At 37.0% G+C, this 26,146-nt stretch overlaps 1 protein-coding gene across 1 annotated transcript in view; it reads left to right on the top strand.

Annotated features, from left to right (window-relative positions):
• The window catches only part of AHI1 (Abelson helper integration site 1), a 96,767-nt gene that overhangs the window by 28,992 nt on the left and 41,629 nt on the right, over positions 1-26,146 (top strand). Inside the window, 6 exon segments of the mRNA XM_071549127.1 lie at positions 218-321; positions 1,101-1,219; positions 4,132-4,262; positions 5,498-5,638; positions 7,522-7,724; positions 23,384-23,501. Of these exon segments, the coding sequence (XP_071405228.1) occupies positions 218-321; positions 1,101-1,219; positions 4,132-4,262; positions 5,498-5,638; positions 7,522-7,724; positions 23,384-23,501 (816 nt within the window).

Genomic DNA, 26,146 nt, shown 5'->3' with positions numbered 1-26,146 from the left:
TCCTCCATATCTGATGTATACGCTAAACTCAAAATTATGGTATCAGCTTATGTCATGGTATATAAGCAACATAATTTGCAGTGAGTATGGATGGAAGAATTGGTGTTTACCTATTCACAAAAATTATACAAAGAAAATTTGTTTCTTATTCATACATTGTTTTCTGTATTAGTTTTTTTGTGTGGTAATATTTTATTTATAAGACATTATTTCACAGGACACCATCTGTTCTCAGGAGATAGTTCAGGACTGATAATAGTTTGGGATACACCTGTCAAAGGAAGTTCTCAACGCGTGTTTCAACATTGGAGGATCAGTAAGGTATACAGGTTTCTTTAACTAGCACTGTAATTTTTGTGTGAACTGTTGCAAATCGATTTGAATTCAAATTTTTTATACATTACCTTTTATTTAACTGCAGAGGTGTATTTTCTGTAAATAATGGTACAAAAGAACTGATAGAATGTGTTGTGATTCACTGACTTAATGACTTTAAATTGTTTTGTTTGGTGGACACTGGAACAGGCTCCCCAGGGAGATGGTCACGGCATCAAGTTTGACAAAGCTCAAGAAATGTTTGGACTCTCAGGCATATGGTGTGATTCTTAGGCCTGTGCTGTTCAGGGGCAGGAGTTGGACTTTGGTCCTAGTGGGTGTGTTGCAACTCAGGATATTCTAGGATTCTATGGTTCTATAATTATTTTTTTTCTATATAAAACACAAAAATGCCTGAGGTTTAATAGCATTGTATTAACAAATAAATACTAATGTATTAGGTTTGTTCTCTAGAGACAATAATAAAATAGACCACAGGCTTTACAAATCACCTTTGTTCATACCTTAGAGACCTAAGGTTCAGTCGACATTTCTGCCATCACCTGATTTTTTTCAAATTCAGTCACAGCAGAAACTGCCTTGTGATTGGGAAAAGTTGATTTCTAGAATGTAATGCCTCAATATAGGAACAAACATTTTCCTTAACCAAATGGAATGAATTAAGCAGAAAAAGGATATTGCAAGAGAAAAATGAGTAAATATGGAGAAAATGAGTTTTAAAACACAAAGTTATATATTTCTCTTTATTTGCCTTCTTTTCGTAGGAAATAAAAGAAAATGATATTAAAGGAACACCAATAAATCATTTGGAGGTGCATCCGAATGGAAGGCGTTTATTAATCCATGCCAAAGACAGTACCCTGAGAATTATGGATCTCAGAATGTTAGTATTTTTGGTGACAAATGTGTATTTCCTTTTTGTTTTTAAATTTACTTGGGGAAATAACATAATTGTATTAGATGTGGAGTTGGGGAGGAGAAAGATGTCCTAATAACCAAGGATAGCAATGTAAGAGTTAGGAAACGGTTTCAAAACACTGCTGTATTACAGACCTTTTGTGTGATATTGGGTAAGTATTTTAGAGTAGAATATCCAGAAATTATTAGATTACTTGGGAACTTAAGGTGTCATGAAGTAGTCAATTTTAGTCTCCTAAAGATTGAAATTCTTTTTAAAATGCAGTCTAGATGTGAAAATAACTTTGAAATGATAATGTTTATTTGTGTGTTAGTTCTGCATTGTTAAGGGTCTGGGAAAGGTATTTTTATAAGGAAAAGGAAGGTGATCGTCATCATAAATACTGAAAAATGCAGTGATTTATGTATTATGGTGTATTAAGCAGGCTGTGAGATATTTTACATAATTTTTTATTATTTTCTTGTTTTTAATGGTTATTAACATAATTCTTTAATAATAAAGTAAAATCAAAAGCAAGAGGATTACAGACTCACTTGAGTCCTTGATTTTGGAGAGTGATAAGTTCAACCCAACAATCAAATCACAACAGCATGTTAATCAGAGCTTTATATTGTTGTGTTTTTAATGTCTTGAAGTATGGAAATTTTAGAGCTTCTGTCAGTAACATGTTCTAGTGTTCATTCACCCACAAAGTAGAAGACTTTTTTTCTCAATTCTCAGCAAAGCTTCCTATACTTTAGTTTATGTCCATTCCCTCTTGTCCTTTCATTGAGTGGAAGTTAGACGAGTCTCACTCCAATCACTTACATACATGGATAAGATGCCCTGAACATTCTGTTCTGGAAAGTGACATTAAAGCTATGAACCTGCTTTCTAAATGTTTCATCCTTAATTTCCTAAATTTCTTTGCACCCTTCACTACACCGAAAATCATCCCTGGAGGTATTTAAAAGATGTGTAAATGTGCCACTTAGGTACATGGTTTAGTGATGGACTTGGCAGAGCTGGATTAGCTGTTGGACTTAATGATCTAGAAGGTCTTTTTCAAACTAAGCAGTTTATTCTATTGGATTGAATGTTTGAACTAGCTGAAGACTTTGCAGTATTATAGTGCACTTTTCCTCTTTTACTGTAAATGATTCATTATAACGATCATGCTAGAAAGCTAAACTATCATGAAGCATGATGAAGTTTGAGAGGGAAAAATAGACATGCATATTAATCTTTAAGAAACTGTTTATATGGGGTGCAATTTCACAATTATTTTAAGTAAGTTTATCCATAGGACATACCATCTCCTCTGGTCTCCCACACCTTTGGCCATGTATTCCTAGCATTTCCTTTTTATCATCTCTTGAGATCTTTTGATGCAGGGTAGTTCAGATCAGTGTGCTGATCTGACTGAAAATCAGCCTACAAATACAAATGATTAATTTTCATTTTAATCAGCTATCTGATCAAACTCATCTGATAGCTGCCCAAACACTAGAGAAGAAATAAGGGAGAGCCTGGGAAAATAAGGGTGGAGAGGACAGCAGCAGGACTGCTAATTTGACCACAGCCCACAGTTACATTGGCTTAAGTCTATCAATAAACCACAGGGTCAGATATTCAGCAGTGATAATTTTACACATCAGCATTAACTGTTCATTCCCTGCATGAGAAAAGAGTGGGTGGAGGTCACAGATAATCACAATTCACTTTGATTGACAGCTTATTGCTCTTAACTTTACCCTTTCAACTTGCTTTTTTTTGATCTTTTTGGGTAATACTGCTGTCTTGTCACTGAGGTATGTGATCAGAGATTTGGTTCAGTCCTCTCCTTAGGGTTTCATATGCAGGTTAGTTTTATGTCTTGCAGAGCTCTTCTAATGACATCTAAGAGATACTATTTTTTTTTATTCAGCTAAAAGTATTACTTGGACTAATACAGTCTTGCACTGTGATCATTAAGGAATCATTTTCTCTTACTTTCCAAATAGGATTGCATACTGGAGTATGTTTATTCAGAATATAGTTTGAAATAATATTCCGGTCTTATTAAATGTACTGCGTTTCTCCCAGCATACCTCCATTGTTCCAGCAGTAACACCTTTCAAAAAATGCTGTCTTCTGTTTTTGAGGGCTGTGGTGCACTACTGCCGTTCTTCTTGCCTCAAATTCTGTGTTGCAATATTGCTGCTGTGTTAGTCTCCATGTTGAACTTTCATATCTTTTTCTAGGTTATGCCTAATGTTTGAAATAGCCTCTTATATGCCAACTTATGCTTCTTTCCATCCTTTTGTAGATTCTCTCCTCCTTGATGCCTATAAACTGTTTGACAGTAGATCATTATTACTGTGCTGACCAGTAGTGTTTCACTGAAAAAAAGATTAGGGCACCTAAGCTGCAAAATAAAATTAAAACTATTAATAGTAATTCAACATTTAGGTCTGAAATTTGTAGATTTTACTGCTGGTTTTCTAACTATTAGTCTGAGAGCTGGAGAATGCTGCTAGATAAATTTAAGCACTGAAGCTCAAGAAGCATAATGAAAACTTTTTTGACAGAGCTTTGAGTTAATAGTGCTCATTTCCCCATTTTTTTGCAAAGTCCAGGATCAAGACAATGCAAACTACTACATCTGTATCCTTTCTCTAGATCTGAGGATTTCTCTTTTTTCTGATGAATGACAAGGACATATGCTTTCATCTGTAATGTCAGGTGCACTATGAAAGTCAAGGCAAATAAAGGGTAAACGCTGCACTCTGCAGAAGGTGCATATGTATTTGGGGTGAAAGGCGTATGGATTTTTCTGAGGAATAGAGGGGAGAACTGACAGTTAAAAAGGTAGATTGTCTATTCTGAAAGTATCTGCTACATTTCTTTATCTTTAGCTTGGCTACAAAGAAATACATAGGTGCCACAAATTACAGAGAAAAGATTCACAGCACCTTAACACCATGTGGTACATTCCTGTTTTCAGGAAGTGAAGATGGAAAGGCTTATGTTTGGAATCCAGAAACAGGTAATTAATTATTTTATCGTTTTAAGCCAGGTGGCCAAGGCTGAGGGGGAAATGATTTTTTAAGCTTTATTGAAAAACTTTTGATATGGAATAAAGCTTAGGTAATATGTACTTAAATCCTGAGGCTTTAGCTCCACCTTTTAAATAGTTATTATTAATAGATGAGATTTAATTCCCTAGAAGAAATTATTAGAGGTAGCATTTGTAATATCCAGCAGGATTGGATCTCCTGAAACTCAGCGTTTTGTATACTGCAACACACAAAAAACGTTTCAGGTCAGTTCAGTTTTTCTGTTGTGGTGTTTAGACTTGGTTTTTGTTCAGAAACAATCTGTTTCTCAAGATTGGTCAGAGACTTTTGATTTTTTTGCCTACAGAATATAATTTCTTTGTGAATTAGTCTCCAAGCCAAGTACCTTCAAAAAATAGCTACCAAAATCTTTCTGAAAAAGTGTTAGGCAAATATAAGATAAAGAGTTTGCTGTCTTCTTATACAAGAGGTAAAAGAGACAAAAATAACAATAGAAAGTAGCAGAATACCATTTTGGTTTTGATGACAATAATGTTCTATTTCTGATTATGAAATAAACAATTTTTTAAAGAAAAAAGTAAATATTTTATAAGTGGCAGATAACTAACAGTTCTGGTTTGAATTTCTCACTATGTTTCCAACTACATTAGCTTATATCTATGCCACTACATAATTTGCCTGAAAACATTAAAAAGAGAATAAAAGTAAAATGAAGAAGGAACTTTGTATTAGAATGTTTTCATTGGGTTTTGACTATTCACACACTGTACTGGCGTTCATATAAAGAGCTAATTTTCTTCATATTTTTTAAAAATTCTGTGCTCAACTTTCACTCCCACTGTCAGTATTATGCAGTTGAAATCCTCAGCTAAGATGGGTATCTCCAGTACAATGCAAGCACAAACAAATGCCGTGGAACGCCACCTTTCCAGAACTTGCTTATCAGAACAAGAGAACTCAGCTAACCTGGTGCATCCTCTGGGGTTTCCTGCAGCTATTGCAACAGCACTAACTTTTATGACTTTTTGAATAACTTAAAAGCATGCAATATTTTTTGTTTTATGTTAAAACACTACTTTTCAGTAAGAAAATTGACTAAGAATGTACTGTAGTAATACAAGCTTTAGCCAACTGTTATTTCGCTGTATCAGATATGTTTCACATACATTTCCATGGTCTTAATAAATGCATTTCACTTCTGCAGGAGATCAGGTGGCTATATATTCTGAACTGTCCTTCACATCTCCACTTCGTGATGTTGCCTTTCATCCACATGAACATATGGTGTCATTTTGTGCCTTTGGTCAAAACCAGCCAATACTTGTATATATTTATGATTATAAAGGTAGGTACAAATTGTCTTGATACACACCTGTAGATATTTGATTTTTAGAAGCAATTTGTTAGTGTTTCTAGTTCTTTCAAGGGCAAAAGAAAGCAGTCATTCGATGATAAAACATACCTTTTTCTTGGGAGATACCAAAACAGAATTGAACATGATCCCATACAACCTGTTCTAGATGCCGCAGCTCCTTTAAGCAAGGGTTTTGGCTTAGCCAATCACTAGAGATCCTCAAGTTTAACCTCAAGTTTAAATGTGCATCACTTTTTACATCACTTTTTCATATATAGGCAGTGTCATACAAATACTTAAAAGCCCCTTTTCAGTATTATGATTTATTATGGAGGCAGAAAGTACAGTCATTCAGAAAATTAATGAATAGCTTAATAGGAAGCTCAGTATTTTGTACTGGCTAAAATACAAAAAAAAGTTGAGAAGCTGTATAGAATTGAATCAGACAGTATAGGCTTTCAATAAACAGATGTTAAATCTGTGGTGCAATTATGTGAGATATGTTTATTTCCTGGGTTCTATTAAAGAGAAGATCATGATAAATGCTCATTTTGAATTTTTGGTATACAAAATAAAATTCAGGTTGTCTTTTGCAGGCTTTTCTGATGGTTGTGTTCAATTAAGGACGTTCCATCTAGATAGTAGATAATGTTAACAGAATTATGCAGGGGTTTTTTTGTTTGAATTATGTTTGCAGAGAACATAGATCAGTAAAGCTAATCCTGTCTTTAGACGCTTCATTTTAAGTAACATACAATATTGAGATTACTCATGTCAAATCTTGGAGTCTAGGTTATTTGTCTATTGAATTGGTTTACTTTTACAGGAACACTACGTGGAGTGACTTTAAAATCAATATTCAGTGCTAAACTTCAGTCCAGTAAGATACCTGTGTTTTAGAAAGCAATGGAATTTTTGGGGGGGTCTGAAGGATTTCTTTAAAATTTTTTGACTGTTCAGCAGACAAAGAGTCTTAAAAAACTAATACAGTAGTTTAAAGTATACATATATATATTTCGAGATCACAGAGATGTCACACGGGTAGTTCTTTGTGTCATCTGACTGCTTAACTAAGTCACTGGTGGCAGTAAGATTTTGCATAGGTTGTGGTCTTTTTTACATTGCCTGTTACTATCTTTTTGTTCCTTTTTTTTTTTGTTAAAAGCACCCACTTTGCTTTCAGAAAGTATTCTTACTGCCTTAGTGTTGAATGAGTTAATCATATAGTAATACTAATTTTAGTCACTGACACATTTTTTAAGACTCCAACAGTATGTGCTTTAGATACACCAGCAGTTTTATCAATATCCTGGACAGAATTTTCATGGACAATTATTTTAACCTTTGTTGGCTACAGACCACAGTACAAAATATTGCAAAATTCAATTTGTCAGTTAATGCCTCCTGTGCCTGTATAATATGTCTAACAACTTCTGAAATATTTCTTAAGTATAATAAACTCACTTGAACTAGGCTGAAAAAAATGTGAAATATACATAGACTTGAACTCGGTGCAAGTTTTATAGCTTTCTTGCCTTCGAAAAATTTTTCTCTTCCTAGTCCCCTGTTGACCCCTTCTCCACTGCCAATATTTCTGCAGGAGAAACACAATACAAAAATATCAGTTCTATGTGAGAGCTTACTGAACACAGATAACAGAAGTGAGAATTATTATCAGAAGAGTTAAGGGAAAATGGGGTAGTATGGGGAAAATTTCATGTCATGTTCAGGTTTTCCCTGTAGCACTATTTGTACAGATTCTGATGGTGTTTTACAGACGACATGACTGACAAAATGACAGCAATCATTCAATTTTTTTTTCCCATGGCAACGTAAGTCTTCACCTGACACATTAATATTGGTTATTTCTACAGTTGCACAACAGGAAGCTGAACTCGTAAAAGATCTCAGTTCATCACTTACCACAGCTGCACCAAGAGGGCCACAGTTCTTTAGCAGTTTTTCTGAAATTCCTGTGCAGAAAAGCTCAGTGATATCTCCTGCAGATCAGTTTGTCAGTGTTGCAAGAGCGTCAATGAGAATGCAGAAGGTGAAACAAAAACTTGATTCGGTTATGGTAAGTCAAATTTAATTAATTTGCAGAAGTATATAGTCTTCTCAGTCAGAGATCATGTTCTGGGACTGGTATATGTAACAAAACATACATATATTGTCATGGCATCTGGTCTTCAGCAATTAATACATCTCTCACTAATATTAATGCACCTGTAAGTAACTCTTTAGAAAAGAGTAATCATAAAATACTTACTTTTGTTTATCAAGTATTGATGAAAAGGGATTTTTTTGCTAATACCCATTGCCATTCATACATTTATATTATTTGTTCCATAGATCATTATGGCCAAGCTTCAGAATGTTCTCTCTCTGGTTTTTTTTCCCCTATTCACCTTTAAAATTGCATGTGGCATAAATGGCAGGGGTTTTATAGTGTAGGGGGTTGCAGGGCTGACCTGTATGGGAGATCATGGTCTTGTCTGTGCTGGGCAAGCTGTTCCAAGCATCTCTGTGAAGGACAATGCAGAGCCACTGCACAACTGGAACTGGAACCAAACAGAACAGCATATGGCATCACCAAGAAAACATACTTAAGACAAGTCTGTACCTAGCAGGGACAGGAGACACCACAGCAGAGGAGAAATGCAAAGGAAAATGTGTCAGGAGGCACAAGTGGAGATGCAGGAGGAGGGATGTGAGGTGGCACAGAAGAAGACACAGAAAGAGTCACAAAGGTGATGCAAGGGATACAAAAAGATACAGAAATGGAGATGCAGGGGAAGACAACAGAGTAGGCTTGAAGGAAAAGACATGAGATGTGTGAGGACATGCAAAAGAAAACACAAGAGATGGTACTCCTCTGAAGGGGCTTGCAGCCCATGAAAAATCCATGTTGGACAGGTACAAACCCCAAGGGGATTTCATCTGGTGGATGATCCATACTAAAGCAGCTGACAAGAGTAAGAAACAACAAAAGTCAAAAAGAGCAAGTCAATATACACTTAACACCACTCTCTTGCATCACCTTACCAAGGGGACTGAATGTAACATAATAGCAAAAACAAGGAGACTGAGGACTATACAGGAGGAAAAAGAGGTGCCTGAAGCGAAGTTAAGACAGATAAAGAGGGATGAAAATTGTTTTCTTTGGGTGAATGTTTGACTATCTGTCTTGTTTCTCAGTACCCTAATCAGTAATTAAAGCCTTTGTAATTGACAATAAATTTAATTAAATTAAATTCCCCACCTTGGGACAATTTTGCATGCAACAGGAATGCTTAATGTCCCTGAGTAGCACTATGGAGTTATAATTACTTTTCACAATAACATGAAGTACATTTGGGTTTGCACTTGCTTTTTTTCGGTTTTGAATACTTATGAGTACATGTAGATTTTTTTAATGTTTTTTAATGGTTTTAGGTTTTGTCTTCATTAGTTAGTGAATCACAAAGGAAGCAGGTGAGTAGATGAAAGCAGTTGTTGCTGAGGTTGCTGTAGCTACTTTCATCATGCCTTAGGGTTTAGATCTAGTCTGGTTCCCTGGTTCTGACATCCCCATTAGGCTTGAGCTTTGAAACTGTTTGGAAGAAAGCTATCTCACAGTCCTTTGGTTTTTGGACTGTGAACTCCCAGTGGACCCCTTTCTGAAACACCACATTGTAGCTGGACTGGATAACAGTAGCTCGTTGCTTCTGACTGGGGCCTCACCCAAGTGAAAAAGCCTTGATTCTGATTTCTGCTCATTTTCTTCCTACTCATTTACAAAGTGATCTTTGGTACCTTCAAGTTGTTTATCAGAGAAGAGTGCAATATGGAGACTCTGGACCACATAACATTGTGTCTTGGAGAAGTACTCCTGGAAGATACTCCAGAAGACATCTTTAGTCTTCTGGATGTCTTATTATATGAGGAAAAATATGGGAATAATGAATTCATGGCAGTCTTTATCATTGCATCTGTTTAGCCTTAGATTAGCCAAGGGTTTTGGACTGTGGTAGACAAATCTGGTTTAACCGAACCACATAGATGTTCCATGGAACCATGTAGCAAGATGAAATAGGTAAGCCTGTAACTGTATTTGAGAGAATAACTTTTATCCACTGGAGTTTTGTAACCCTACATTCACATTTTACAATGACCAGTTTGGGACAAGTAAGTCCACTGTGAGTAGAATCATGATCAACATTCTTGGCAGCATCCTCCAAATCCTCTACCCATGTGGGAGATGTCAAAAAGGTCATCTGAGTCTTCTCACTGTGTGGGTTTCCAAACAGTAGAGAATGGCAGCTGAAAGGGTGAGTCCACATGTGGTTTGATACGTGTCACATGGCAGTGGTGATTATAAACACTGAGAGTGCTTCCTGACAGGACTTTATAAACCACTGAGATATTGGGGAGGAGATTTTTCTGAAAGGACTCTTGGTACTAATCTTTTCAGTGATCCAATATGATGTTCAGGAGACAGTGATAACTCCTTTTCAGGCAGGGATAGGATCCTTTCTTGCATATGGATGCATTATTGCTTGCCTGCATTATCACATTCTGGACAGCCCCAGAGTAAAATATATCAACATTAAAGCTTAAAATTACTAATTTGTAATTGAGAATTACCGTTTTGGTTGTGTGTGCAGTTCTCTTTTCCATGTGAAAAATGATGTATGTGTGTAAGTGCAGGGTTTTCTAGAAGGCTTGTTAGAGAGCAAACTTGCATAAATGGTTTGCTAAAGTGTTAGTCAAAATACAACTCATAAAAGTTGCCATGCAGCCACAGGTGTGAGAACGTGCTAATATTTCTGAGAACATACAAGTGAAAATGGAGAAAGGAGACTTTATGAAGCCACACATAGTGGAGCTAGCTGCCCTGTGGTAGACTTGGAACATGAAAATCCAGCCAAGAACACAGGTATTACCTTGTCTGATGGGAAAAACAACAGGGATCTGGAAACTATGGAGGCTTTTTACTGTTTTTTTTGGGTCATGTTTGCATGCCTAAACCTGGTCATATACATGTCAAATACCATGTTGGGACAAGCTTGGTGGCAACATACCTTGTAGACAAGGTCACGCCTGAAGTCATGTTTTATGGGACAGAGGTGCTGCATGCACAAACAGCAAATCTGCCAACACAGGGGTCTCTGGTTTTAACATGTGTGAATTTAACAGTGTAGCTAATGGATATAAAACTAACTTCTCAGAGCAAAGTTTGGAGTTCTGCAACTTATATATGTCATTTGAAAATGTAATGTCAATACATCAAAATTTCATTTAAGTTATATAGAAATAGAGAATAGTCTGATCCTGTATGAGCTTAGTTTTTCTTTGTTGTAACCAGTGCCTCCTTTCCAGGTCCCTTTAGAACCAATCTTTTTTTTTTCCCTCTTCTTTGCTACCAAAAGAGGAACCTTAATGAAAGATAGATTTAGTTTCTCTTCTTCTCCTCTGCAACAGTACCAGAAAATATGTAATTAGAACCAAGAGTTGACTATTGTGTTAAAACTTTAACAGTTCACAAAATCTAAGACACTTGGTTAAAAAATGTAAGAATTAATTTCTGTATGAAACCCAAATGCAGAATTGGCTTCTTTACCACAGAGATAAATTACAGTGTAGTGAACCTTGGCAGCAATTATCTCTGCCTCAAGAAACTAATGCTAATGTATGATTCTATTCATAGAAATTTTTGATAGGAAAACACTTAACTCATCTCTGGTTCCTGAAAGAACTTCTAAGTGTTTTTCATTCAATGTTACTTCTTCCATCTAGTTGTGAAAATAACTGTTTATAACTTTGCATAACAAAGGGATGATATATGTTATCTAAGTATGGGGAGAAGGGCTTTCTTTAAAGGTTAGTATTATAACTCTGAAATTGTGATTTTTAGATGTCTAGATCCTTTGTATAACTTATGAATAGCACCTATATATACTCCATAGTACTAGAAATCAATTACAGATTGGCTGTGTCATCTCTTAACATGTAAATGCTCCTAAAATAAAGTATGATGAGCTTTTCCAGTCTTTACTTCATGATGTGTTTCTGAAAAGTGTTAATAAAAGGTTAGCAAAGTGGTTACCAAAATTCTGATATTCAAAATATATTAAATGCAATTTTAGACAAGTAGAATGTAAAAGTATTCTTTCCTGTATACAGAAATACTTAGAACTGTTTGATTTTACTTCTTTTGTCCTTTGAGTGTGTTTCTTACTGTGGCATAATTCACAAAAGGAGTAGATACTGTGTGAGAATCCAGAAGCTTATGCCTCAGATTGCATCAAATGTACTGAAATTTCATCATTGAGCTATATGGCTATTATCAGCATCATCATCATGGCTAGGCTTCGTGAATGAAGATTTGAGAAGGGCACTACCCACGCTTGCTGCAAGCGTGCTGGTGGCTAAAAAGGCCGATACGGGATAGGCAGGTCCGGTCACAAAAGGCACAGCGGAACGTCTCCCTAGGTGACACTGGCAAGGAACGGTTCTTTCTGCGTTGTCTTTTCTCCTCAAGACTGACTCTTCGTGCCTTCTCAAAGGAAGCAGCAGCGTCGTGAATGGTGTGAATCCATGAATCCCGATTGGAGGCCAGAGTGGACCATTGGTGGCAGTCAATATGGCCAAGGCTGAGGTGTTGTTTCAGGGGGTCCTTGTATCTCTTCTTTGGGGCTCCTCTCTTGCGGCAGCCGGTGGCGAGTTCACCATAGAGCACAATCTTTGGAAGGTGGTGATCATCCTGGAGACGTGCCCTGCCCAGCGCAGCTGCGTTCTCATCAGCATGGCCTCGATACTGCTGACCCCTGCCTGTTCAAGAACAGACACATTGGTCACGTAATCAGACCAGTGGATGTTTAGGATTGAACGGAGGCAGCGCTGATGGAAGCATTCGAGAAGCCGCAGGTGGTGGCGGTAGATGACCCGGGATTCAGACCCATATAAAAGAGTAGAGAGTACAATGGCTCTGTAGACACTAATCTTTGTACTTTTCTTCAGGTGTTTATTGGACCAGACTCTTTTATGGAGTTTTCAGAAGGCTTTGTATGCCTTTGCCAGCCTGTTGTCTATCTCTTTGTCGATCTTACCGTCTGAGGAAATGATACTTCCCAGATAGGTGAACTGCTGGACTGACTTAAGCTCTGAATTGCCTATGGTGATGTGAGGATGATGGAAGACTTCTTGAGGTGCAGGTTGGTAGAGAACTTCCGTCTTCTTCAGGCTGACTTCCAGCCCAAAAAGCTCAGCAGCCTCTGCAAAGCAGGATGTTAAGCGCTGCAGAGCTGCTTCTGTGTGAGCAACGAGAGCGGCATCATCAGCAAAAAGCAGCTCACGGACAAGATGTTTCAGGATCTTGGTGTGGGCCTTGAGTCGCCTTAGGTTGAATAGGCTTCCATCGGTACGATATCGGATGTAGATGTCGTTTTCTTCATTGAGGTCTGCTGTGGCTCTTTGGAGCATCATGCTGAAGAAGACTGTGAATAGAGTTGGTGCAAGAATGCAACCTTGTTTCGCACCATTGGTTATTGGAAAGGGCTCAGAGAGTGCATCGCCATATCTGACTTGTCCACGCTGATCCTCATGTAGCAGGATGATCATTTTGAGGAACTTGGGGGGACATCGTAAACGTTCCAAGATCTGCCACAGGCCTTTTCTGCTCACAGTGTCGAAAGCTTTGGTGACGTCAACGAAGGTTACATAGAGACTTTTGTTCTGTTCCCTACACTTCTCTTGCAGTTGTCTGAGAACAAACACCATGTCTGTGGTGCTCCTATTGGCTCTGAAACCACACTGGCTTTCAGGTAGAAGATCTTCTGCAATAGTGGGTACTATTCTTGCAAGGATTTTACCAGCAATGGAGAGCAAAGTAATACCACGGTAAATTTGAGCAGTCTGATTTTTCTCCTTTCTTCTTGTACAGGGTGATGATGACTGCATCACGGAGATCTGGTGGTAGTTCCCCTTGTTCCCAGCAAGGCACAACAAGCTCGTGGAATTTGGCATGGAGTGCTTGACCTCCATGCTTCCAGATTTCAGGTGGGATTCCATCAACCCCAGCTGCCTTGCCAGTTTTCACCTGTTGTATGGCCTTGAGTATCTCTCCCATAGTAGGGGCTGCATCCAATTCATGTTTCATCAGTTGTTTTGTAATGTGTTGAATTGCTGAGCCTTGGACTACACGGTTGGCACTGAAGAGAGTCTGAAAGTGCTCAGACCATCAGTTCAGGATGGAGGTTTTATCTGTTAGAAGCAGTTGACCATCTGCACTGAGTAGGGGGCTTTGAACCTGGTGTGTGGGTCCATACACTGCTTTCAGGGCCTCATAGAATCCTCTTTGGTCACCCAAATCTGTGCATAGTTGTGTCTTTTCTGCTAGGTCGAGCCACCATTTGTTCTGGACGTCTCGAAGTTTCTGTTGGAGCTTACTGCATGCAAGATGAAAGGCGGCTTTTTTTATATGGCAAGATGGCTGAGCAAGGTGTGCTTGGTGAGCAGTTCTCTTCTTCTTCAGCAATTCCTGGATCTCTTGACTGTTCTCATCAAACCAGTCTTTGTTTTTCTTGGAGGAGAACCCTAGGGACTCTTCAGAGGACTGCAGGATGCAACTTTTAATATGTTGCCAAAGCGCTTCAGGAGAGGGATCTATGGGATTATCTTTAAGTCTAGTTTGAAGGTTTCCCTGGAAGCTGTCTCTCACTGTGGCTGTTTGAAGATTGCTGACTTGGAGCCTCCTCCTTGGAATGTCGCCTCTCTTAGGTTTGGGCTTGAAGTGGAGGTTAAGTTTGCAGCGCACAAGGCGGTGGTCTGTTTGACATTCTGCACTCGGCATCACTCGAGTATGACGGACATCACTGATATTTCTCTGTTGTACTAAGATATAGTCAATGAGGAGCCAGTGCTTGGATCGAGGATGCATCCAGGTTGTCTTCAGGCTGTCTTTCTGTTGAAAGACAGTGTTGGTGATGGTGAGCTGCCGTTCTGCGCAAAACTCTAGCAGGAGGCATCCGTTGTCGTTGCAGTTTCCAACGCCATGCTTGCCCAGGACTCCTTTCCAGGCTTCAGAATTCTTACCTACTCTGGCGTTGAAGTCACCAAGGATTATGATCTTACCATCTGCAGGAACATTTTGGGTGAGGCAGCGCAGGTTTGTGTAGAATTTGTCTTTTTTCGCTGGGTCAGCTTGGAGAGTTGGGGCATATAAGCTAAAAAGAACATGTTGCTTGTTGTGCAGAGGGAGGTGTAAGGTCATAATGCGATCAGAATGACCTGTTGGCAGATTTTCAAGTTTGGAGGCAGTGGAGTTTTTAATCATGAAGCCAACTCCTGAAAGGTGTCTTTCGGTTTTGGGTTTGCCTGACCGGTAGAGTGTGTAGCCAGCACCATGTTCTTTAAGGCTGCTTTCCTCATGAAGACAAACTTCACTGAGAGCAGCAATGTCAATGTTGAGCCGTGACAGTTCGTGGGCAATTAGAGCAGAACGACGCTCAGGACGTCCACTATCCCCAGTATCAAGCATGGTTCTGATGTTCCAACATGCAAGTGTTAGTTTGAGCACACCTTTGCAGGCAGGTGTCTGCCTTTGAAATCTCTTTGTTCTTGTTTGACCGCATGGAAGATGCCGGTTGGCCGTGGTTATCCAACCGGGTGTGGAGATGAGCTTTGTTTAGGCCACCTTTGCTAGGCCCCTCTCTGTGTGGAGCAAGCAGTGCTGTCCCTAGAAAAGGCTGCTTGGTCATACAGGATGCTGCCGCAAGAGACTGTCATCTCTAGTCAAGTCTCTAATGACCCATATCCTGAACCGCCTGCATGCAGGGTTTGGTCTGCGGCTTCCAGCTGCTTCCTATCACCTGCCGTTTTCGACCCTCCCCTGTCGCTACAGGGCTTTGCAATGTGGGTGAACCCTTCGAGCCTGCGCAATGGATTTTTTAGGTGAGGCACAGCGTGCGCAGGACTGGCCCCACCCTTTACTCCTAAGGTTCATCTGCCACGGCCTAGCGAGCTTGGACGGTGACAGCGAATACCTCAGAACGTAGGTTTGGTTAGAGTATCCTTCTCTTAGATGGATGGCCTTAAAGGGCTAAATGAGCTCCATCTGCCCGGGTTTGGGGTTGGAGTTGTCCTTCTCCTAGGATGGTTGCCAGATGGCTAGCGAGCCCATCCTGCCCGTGGACACACTTTGTCTGACCCTTCAACTGAGACCTGTCTGGCATGGGAGACCCTACCGGCGGCACAAACCACCTCCAGCATAGCTCTCAACCTCATGAGGGCACACAAGCTTCTCCCCTGCGACAAGGGGGTGTCCCCAGAGAAGATGGCTATTAAGTATGCTCATAAATGGTGCTTTGGTGTAGTATACATCAGATACTATACTGTGTAATCCTTTCAGATGGTCTTCTTTTAGAATTTACTTGTGATGCAAAATACATCTTTTTGTGTTAAAACAGTATAGAATTTAAAGCCACTACTTTAAGGGAAAAAAATGCAACCTTATGATGAACACATAACCATGACACTGATACTTAAGCCATCAGGTGGAAGAAACTGGAAACTTGTCCTTTTGTCTGCAACAAAGAAATAGATCCAGAGTTAGGCACCCAAGTGGTTTGTATTTTTTTTATGCTACTATTTTCAGTCTTGTAAGGGGCTGTCCACTGGTTCATCTTGGTTTTGGTAGACTCTGAAATACGTTGCTTGACTTTTGGGGTTTAGTGCAAATCTGGAATGTAAGAGTTCTATAGAAATTTACTACAACTTCTACCTGAAGATGGTAAACCAGGGGGTCATAGTATATTAAGGACTGAGGACTCTTTTTAAAACGCTGCCAATTTTGTGAATGCTTTTCGCCCAATAGAAGACAATGCTGTAGTGTCTCTGCAGGGTGAAATAGCTGTTTCATTTTATCATGCCTGAAATACAAAATTTTTATCTACAAATTCTTAGGGGATATACTGATTTTCTGTAATCATATCATACATGTAAGAAATTTGCAGTATTTTAAAAACCTCTTTTTCACTTTTTTTCGCATGATCCTGTAATGCAGGCAGTCATTTTCCTGATGACCTGCATAATGTCTCATTGGAATGAGGCATTTCAATGAAATAGTTGTTTTTAATAGTGATGTATACTTTTTCCGATTCCTGTTTCAGAATGCTAGAAAATGCTGTTCTTACTCTCAGAAATTCTATTACAGTTATTACTTGAAACATAGCTACTCGCAGCTACAGACTTCTAAGGGTGTATTTTTTAAGCCATGGTGGATCTGAAATCCTACAACCCTTTGCAATTTCATTTACTGTGTAAAAATAATTCTTATAAACCTCTTGTCCAGCTGATACTGTTCAATCATTGTGATTTCATAAACTGGTTCTTGATAGGAAATGGCTGAACTATTACTAGAAGCTTTATATTGGTAAAATACTTAACAGTAAATGAAAGCTTTGCCTGAATTTTACTTTGTAGGTTTTTAGGAAATAGTTTACTTGTAAAGTAAGGTTTTAGAAATTGTGATGTATTTGCTTTGTCAATTCATTAAATTTACTAGTTTAAACAAAGTTGCCTGTTTTATAAAAAGTTGAACAAATATCGAGTTTTTTCATGTGATTTCTTTTTTGTTTAATTCCTTTCCCCCTGCCCTCTGAAAATTTTACAAAGCAGGCCAGGTTCTTAAAATCTGTAATGTTTTCCTATGTTCGAAGATTCTTTCCTTAGAAAGAATTTTTTTATGCATTCCTCATTTTTAGCAGCCATCAGGTGAATTTTAAAACAACATAGTCAAAATAGATGTATGTTTTGCCAGGGATAGGCTTAAACCATGATGTTTTTCAGCATTGTGTCTCTCAGAGGCTTATGTTTTATATAAATGGTATGCCAGAGAGAAAGTGAAGTGCATACATTTTTTAGCATAAAACTATAGCATTATAATAATTTTATTAGAGGGTAAAATAAGATGTTAAGCATTTTTACTGTGTGAGGATTTTATTGATTGGTTCTTTAATTTTGTCTTCATTTTCACCCTATTAGCTTTCTTACCATAAAGTTTGTAGAGTTAAGGAATAGTTACTTACTGTTTGTTTTGTCCTTGCCAAACAAAGTTAAACAGCGACATCTGGGTATTGCTATGTTTATTCAGATAATATTTTAAAGCCAAGTAAGCGAGATTCAGTTGTGATAAAACCCAGCACATTATTTCTCCTTCTGCCAGCTGGCTTGTTGTCACCAAGGTATGGGGAAAGCAGTTTTTACTAAGAACTTTTTATGACAGAACATACCATAAATGTACACTGAGTCAATTAATAACATTTTTGACAACTTTATTAATGGTTATTGAGACCATGATAGAGTTTCTTGCAACAGGAAGAACATTATTCCTACCCGAAAGGAGATTGTAGCAAGATGGGGTTGGGCTCTGCTTCCAGGCAGCAAGCGGAGGACAAGAAGTGGCATCAAGCTGCACCAGGAGAGGTTCAGGTTGGACATCAGGAAGAATTTCTTCACTTGAAAGGGTGGTTAAGCGTTGGAACAGGCTGCCCAGGGAGGTGGTCGAATCACCATTCCTGGAAATGTTTGAGGAACGACTGGACATGGCACTCAGTGCTGTGGTTTACTTGACAATGTGGTATTTGGTCAAAGGCTGGAGTCCATGATCTTGGAGGTTTTTTCCAACCTAAATGATTCTATGCTGGGTGCAGAAAGGACTCAGATATTAAGATACTATAAACTGAGAGTTAAAGAAGGATATACAAGCTCAAACCTTTAAGAATTTTGTAGTAAGTTTTCACAGATTCCTTTTCTTTTTTTGTTAGTTGAGGATATTATTTTTTTTCATTCAGATAAAAGATATGGAAAATAACTTTTTTTTACTTAGCATCCAAAAGCATTACTTATTCTGGAGAAATCTAGTCAGGTTTTTGGTTTCTTTTACCTTTCTGTCTTTATGGTTACATTACAGTAAATCCCTGGAATAATCAAATAAGGGCTTGTCTACATAATAAAGGAGTTTACACTTTTTTGTTTAAGTGCATAATTTTAAAAACATTTTAGTGAAGTGAAAGTCTGGTTGGGTTTTTTCTCTGTGGGAAAACAAATTACTAAAAAGGAATTTTATATATGATAGGAAAGCCCTAGAGTATAACCAGATACTTGGGTAGTGGGGGGATAGGTGGAGTGAAGTTACAAATATCTGAGTAGTTACATAGTTACCTGAGGCTGTATACTGTATTTAGACCCCTGTCCTAATGTCTTTTACTGGAAGGTAAAAAAGAATAGGTTTGTATACATATTTGACAAGATGTGAGTCAGAAGATATTCTGCTACTTATTTTCTGTAATAGGAAGAGAAATAAAATTATAGGACAAGTATCTTGGGGTGTGTTTTTTATGTGGAACGTGTTACATCCATTTTTCATTTGCACAAAAAAGAAGATATTTTAAAAAATAACTACCAAAGTAATGGATTTTTTTTCCCCAGTCACATGTTGTTGATAGCATGAATCATAACATGAGGTCACAGTTTGCATAGTAACCTCCTTAGGTCTTAATAAACAAGACAAATCTGGTTTTTACTGTTACTGGTGATACATTGCCCATTTCTGCTAAGATGTGGGTATCTTTGCATGTTCTGAAATAGAAATGCCAGTTTTATCCAATCCAGTAAAGGTCATTCTCTTTGTATTTTAATGGCTAAGTAAGTCTAGAGTTCCTGTGTATTACTGAGCCTATATTTAACTGTTTTGTGTCTTGTACAAACAATTTAGTATTCCTTGTGGCTAAATGAAAGAAGCGTACTATTCCAAATGTTTATAGTAATCTTAATTTCTTCTTAACATTTCTTTTAAAGACAAAAAAAAGGAAAAAGGGAAGAAAGCTTTCAAAGTAACCTGTAATTGAAATGCCAGAACTCGCTGGCAAAACTGAGGAACTGAGTGTACATAATTACTGTGTGATGAGACATAGCATCTGTTGATAATGAACAAACTGTAGGATTGAACACCTTTTAGTGTCAGTTTTCATATGTATGCACTGGTCACTTCTGGGCTTCTAGGGGGGAAAAAATTTGAGCACTCAAGTGAGGAGGAAACTGTATTGCCATGTAGATCAGTTTGATCTGGATAATAATCAGAGGGCTGTAGGGAGCATCAGGGAAACATACTTACTTCAGGCAAGGATAGTAAATCTGTTTCAGTTTTGCATGCATGTGGGGATAATATCTTCTTTTGGCTATGCTTGGTTTTTCCCCTTAGTCTAGAAGTGCATAAGAGCAGAATAGCTAAGTCTCCAAGTGATTGCAGGACACCTATTGCAATAGAATCCCAGCCCTCACTGTAGTCATACTAGCACTACTGTGACAGAAATTGCACTTTTATGTAGATGTAAACTTGATTCACACTTACATTACAAATTTAAAAGCTGTAGTGCTTTAGTCCTACTTTAGGCATTAATTTTATGTATTTTCTTCTAACATGGAGAAAAATATCAATATTTATGTTTTGTTTTTATTTCAAATTCAGCTTTTAAATTCTGCAGCATCATGGTTTAGTAATGCTTTTAAACTCTCTTTAAAAGTGTCCTAGAGACCTAAAGTTTCAGAAGGGAAGCCTAAAACTAAAAGACTGAGAAGTAATATAATGCCGACCACCTTAATTTGGCTTCCAAAGTATATGGAAATGTTGATTATACTGATTGCAAAGGTCATAAAATAGCATTCTTAGGAAAAAAGTTGCTTTTGTCAGCTTGTTGAGTCTTAGAGTATTCTGGGTTTTGTCTCATGAAATTCACTTTTAATGTGAAAACTAGTTTCACTGAAAATGTGTGTTTGTGGAATTTTCATAAAGCTGCCCTACCACAGAGAAGAACATGCAAATCAACTTTGTTTAAGCTTGGCAAAAATTGTGTAGATATCTTTATTGCTACAAAAAATGAGATGAATATTATAACTCTTAGTTTTACTCAATTCAGGATCGTAGTAAACTGTGTCTTTGATAAAACTGTGGTTTGTGTGTGAAGCAAGCAGAGCCTGTTGTGAAAAATAAGTAAATTGATGGTTGTCTATCTTAGCCAACTTTGCTCGTTGTTGTAAAGGTATTTAGCAATGCCTTCCCACAGCATGCATTTCAAAAAAAAAATTGATTGCTTCACTCTGTTCCATAGTAGTCTTATGTCTGCCTGCTGTAGGAGAATTAATTTTTCATAAGACAGTGCACTTCATCTGGAGACAGTTGTGCTTGAATCGCTAGTCCCCTTATTAGCTGAGTGGTTCCCATTCCTGTTATAATGTTGTGTGGTGTTTTCCTCTTTGGGCCTCTTTGAGATTTGAGTAATACTTACAAGATAGTGGCAGAAACTAGAATGCACTCAGCTTAACTGCCATTAAGGGAAGGAATGAATCACTCCCCTAAGACTGCTTAGATTTAAAACTTTACTTTTAATATTTCTTTTGTTAAAAAGGTTTTTAAGGCCTTGGAGAGGAAGGACTTATGCTGCACTTTAGAATGGGTGATTCTCTTAAATCTTCAGGACTGTGCACTAAATCATCTACTGTGCGTGTCTATTGCATTTGATTTTAAAGCATGGCTATTTGGACTGTATAATGACAATATTTGTGTAATACAGCAGGAAAATAAAAGTGAATTGTGCAGGAATAATTTACATAGAGTTCCATAACTCTTATATAATTCATTCAAGCACCACAATGAAGACAAGTTAATCGTCATAATTTTTCCTTTCAAGATAAACTGGGAAAGCATGTTTGGTTTTCGATGGTTTGCTCTGTCCTTTTTAGTTTGATTTCCAAAGACTGATATATTCAACCTGTCTTCATTCTTCATTCCCTGGTATTGTCTGAAACCTGCTTCTTAAGAGAAAATTTGAAAGAGAATTCCATGAGAATATTTGACTGGAAAACATAAGTTTGTCTGATGGCATACTGTGCACTTAGCAAGAAATTCTCGCAAGGGAGAATCTTCTCATTTATGTCTAGGGAGAAAGGCTCTCCCTAGAGTTAACAGTGGGTTAGAGATGAAACACTAGGAAGCTGAGCTCAAAACATTTGCAGAACAGATTATTTTTCTGTTTGAGTAAACATGTAAGCTAATGGCTTTCCACCATTTGTTTTGTATCAGAGAAATTTTTTATTAATAAACCTTGCTTGCATATGTAAGTGTAAGAAAAGCAAGTTGATTTTGGTTCTGTAGTTGTTCAGACAAGCAGGCCTCTACTCTGGTTACATTTCACAGTTACTGTTTGCTAACATTCATTTAAATTTCTACACTGCAATAAAATATAGCAGGTTTAATATTTTTTTTAAATCATGTTCAATGATTAAACTGATTTTGTATCTTGATTTTCTTCCTGTCAGTCCTTACAACTGTGCACAGTTGCTGCTAGAGTTCTTGGCTGGTCAAAGACAGTTTCTACCATAAAATTCTATCAGTAGAATTAAATCCATAGTGTTACACAAACCCCAGATATGTTAAGACAGAGCTCTAGTGTAGTGGTATAGAGGAGGTGGTAGCAGATATCCTCTGTGGCCCAGTCAAATCATTCAACACACATTTTTAGTGCACTCCAGTACATCTGCCAATGCACAAATATTACACATTACTGAATTGATGAATATTCATTAAATTACAGAAATAATAGTTATACAAAATATATAATTTCTGAGATAATCCCTTTGTTTTAGCTGTGTCCTTTCTTTAAACAGAATTCACAAGCCAGTAGATTGAAAATTTGCAAAATATCACTGGCTCACAAGTGAAGTTTGAGGTTCAGATCAAGGCCAATGGGAGTATTCCACTGAGTGTGGGCTTTTAGTTGGATTAGGTAACCCTATGCATTTATTCTATATGAAGAAATAGGCTTGACTTTCAAAAGGGCCAAGAATTATGTTTCATTATATAAAACTCTCAAGAATTTTGGCACATGAATCTATTTTCTTGAAGAAAGTTACAAATGTTTTATGTAAGGCCTATTTTTCCTCTCCTTTGGCTGTATTATTAAAGCACGTGTATTATTAAGTACATTTAACAAAGAGTAAAATTCTCAATTGGATCAAGTGAAAAACCTAATATTGTTAATTTGTTTTTATAGCTTGTATTGGATAATATGTCAAGTAAAATTTGGGAAGGGCTTTTGCTTTGTAACAGTTGTATGTGTATCAAGAAACTCCATAGGAAAATAAATTACATTATCTTTGTTGCTATGAAAATTACAACTGGAGGTATTTTTTGTGTAACTCACATGTAGAAAGTGTCTGAGATTTTGGTCTAAGTATGCCTTAGTGCTTTGCAGAAATCAGTTTTGTGTTAGGACTTGTTTAAGATTTTTTTTCTGTAATAGCAAGTAATGTCTTCAGAAATATAGTGTAGTTTGAATACTCAAAAATGATAATTCATAGTTTATGACCATATATAAATATCTTTTTATACACAGAGATGCAACAAGATGCTGGTTCTAACAATTCTGTTTCATTGTTTGCACTGCCTGCAAGATAGTATCCATATATAAACACACAGTTGATAGCTGTGCCAGTAATTTTTCCAAGTCTCTCTCTCCAAATATTAAATATATACATATATATATTTTGAAATTGCTAGTCATTGTTGACTTAAGTCTTAATTTTTTTCCTGGAATTTAATAGTTATTTACAGTAAGCAAATACTTCTCTTCTGGCTATTGCATCAGTAAGTGACCCAGGAAATTACACTTCACTTTCTGATTTGTCTTCCTATTACAGGCAAGCTCAAATCTCTTGCTTCCTGCACCATCATCATTGTCACCACACTCCAAGCTGAGACTGCCAGGCACTCTGAATGCTCCACTGAATCCTCTGTATTCTTTCACTACTGAAAGTGGTAAGTTTCTTTATTTCTTCACTCTTTGCAGGGAATGGGTAATCCTTATGAGGATTTTTCTTCTGCCTTTATAAGTTTTGCTGTGCAGCTCTTTCAGGGAGCATCCTGGTTTTGTTATATGTGATGCTGTTTATAAAGTGCAGAGTGATACAGTCTAATAGTGATACATGTTTTTTTGTAATGCTCTTTTTTCCCTTAAACCACACACTTGTTTATTTGTGGTTTCAGTTCCTAGAAGAGTATGAGATTGCCAGATTTTCTTAATTTAATATTTTGATAGTATTTTAATACTTACTTCATAATCTTAAACTCGAAAATAATAGAATTTTAAAGCATATATACTGATGTAAGAACCATAGCTCTTGGTAGTTTATTTGCAATTGTGTTTGATGTCCTTTTAGGTATGTTTTTTTCTAAAGGCATTTTGTATTGAAAAATTTTGAGAAAAGGATAAGCAAGGCAATTATGCACGTTCGTGATGCTTACTTTGCTAATAATAGGTTTAATTGCTAAACACAGTATTTAATAATAAAATTTATTATTTCAAGCCATTTTCTCTTTTATTTGGAGCTTCTGTAAAATAAGACAGAAAATTGGAACCTTAATTTTGAAGTGTTTTTGTTTTGTATCCTTCAGAAGAGTAAAAAGAATTACAGGAGGAGGGTGGAATATATAACGAACTAAAAACAGGTAATAGAGATTTAAAATTTAGATAGTAAAGATAGGAATAATCTCCATAATTATACAGAATTATCTCCTCAAGGGAGGCAATTTTTTTTGCAAATCAAGTTATGGTTACTTTTTCTGAGCGGCCAGGGAAAGGGTCCTTAGCATGGTCTAAAAGATTGACCACTGGTTTCAAAATCACTCTTAGTCACTAATTGGCCATATACCAATTAACTTTTGTATGTCCATTTTCTACCTGAACTGAAAAGCTTAGAGCAATGATAATATTCGTCTGTTGCTCAACAGATGACTGTTATTTCCAGAGTGTGTAAATCGTACAGAAACTGTAGAATCCATATGCTGTCTTATATACTATTGACATTTAAAATAAGTGGACCAATACTTTAAAGAACATTAACATATACTTGAATTGTTCTAAATGGCTATTCCTAATATTGATCAAATGGAGGAATTCTATTTTCTTGAATTTTACTTTATGCAGAAGCACAGATAAATGTGTTGATGGAAACTTCCTAAACAGCATGAGCAAACACAGATATACATTATAGCTGTTCATGTACACTCCCAATGTAATTGCATCCAAAACTGACCAATGCTTGAAGATGATCCACAGGTAAAGGTATTATTTATACAGGGAAAATATAGTAAAAAAGGAAATGTAGCAAAGAAGAAGCTAGGAGAACATCAAGATTTTTAAGGGAAGACAACCCTAAAAAGTACTAGTAGACCACAATTAAAATAGATTTTTCTGCCAGAAAATCTTTTAAAATCATAAATTACTTTTCTGACATTTTGGAGGTATCCAAGTTGTTCTACTGTGGTAGAGTTGTTTTCAGTGAAACATATGGGAAAGATTTAGTCATATATTTAATCTTTCCCCATTGGTTATAAATTGTGAAGATAAGCACTTGTTTTCATAGCTCCTAACTGCAAGTTAAATTTTGCTTTTCAATAATAGAAAATTTGTATTTAAATGAATTTATTAATTACAATTGTGCTGGAAGGGCAGAACCTTTCTTTTCTGTATTGGTTTTATATACACAATAGATATGCTTTTTATACTTTCTGGGATTGCATTCTTAACAGTTGTCTGTATGATAAATCCTTCATTTTTGTCCCACAGATAGTTACATATTCCTGAGGGTTACATTGACAGTTCAGTCCTGTCACCTTTTGCTGTGTATTTAGTGCTGCTTAAGGCAAAATGGAGAATTCCTATTTATATGTGTAAACCTCTGTTATCAATATTTTTAACCATATAACTGGTGTATGTGCATTTGGTACGGTGGTAGCTGATGTCTTGTAATATGGACAGTGTAGTAGACTGAATATATGCAACCCTTTCTTTTTAAGACAGGCTAATTGCCTAGGTCTTGTGTTATGTAGGAAACAGTGGGAAAATGGTGTATCCATCTTTGTGTTTTAGGGGCAGTAGCAGTAATACAGCAGATCTTTCCTGACTTAAATCTTTTCGTATCCAGATACATTTGCAGAAATAGCTGTATGTGATTTCATAATACTTCAAATAAAAGTAATATTCACTACTGTTTCATTTAAATGTCTCTTTGTTTTGACAAATGGGTTCTGTATACTCTCAAACATACAGTATGTTTTGGCTTTTCTTCAAGTGCATACTTCACTGATTTATAAGCTTTCATGAAGCCCCACTCCTTGTTCTGCTGTTTATGTTCCCCGCTTCCCTCCAAATCAGTTATCTCATGGATGCTGAGGCAAAGGACTACCTTTGTTTCCAACCAACTTGCTCTAAATTGAGTAATTCATCGTTTAATCATCTAATAGAGAGCTTCAGTATCTTTCTCAAGGACAGAATATTCTTTATGTGAGATGAGTAAAGACAAGGGTATATCATTGACCATGTAGCCTAACCCCCTGCTCAAAGCAGATTCACCTAGAAATCAGACCTATGTCCATTTGGGTTTTGAATATCTCTAAGGATG

The sequence above is a fragment of the Pithys albifrons genome, chromosome 2 (assembly GCF_047495875.1).
Source record: "Pithys albifrons albifrons isolate INPA30051 chromosome 2, PitAlb_v1, whole genome shotgun sequence".
Taxonomy (NCBI): Eukaryota; Metazoa; Chordata; class Aves; order Passeriformes; family Thamnophilidae; genus Pithys; species Pithys albifrons.
The sequence above is the reverse complement of the archived record's forward strand: the minus strand, read 5'-3'. Positions and strand labels throughout refer to the sequence as shown.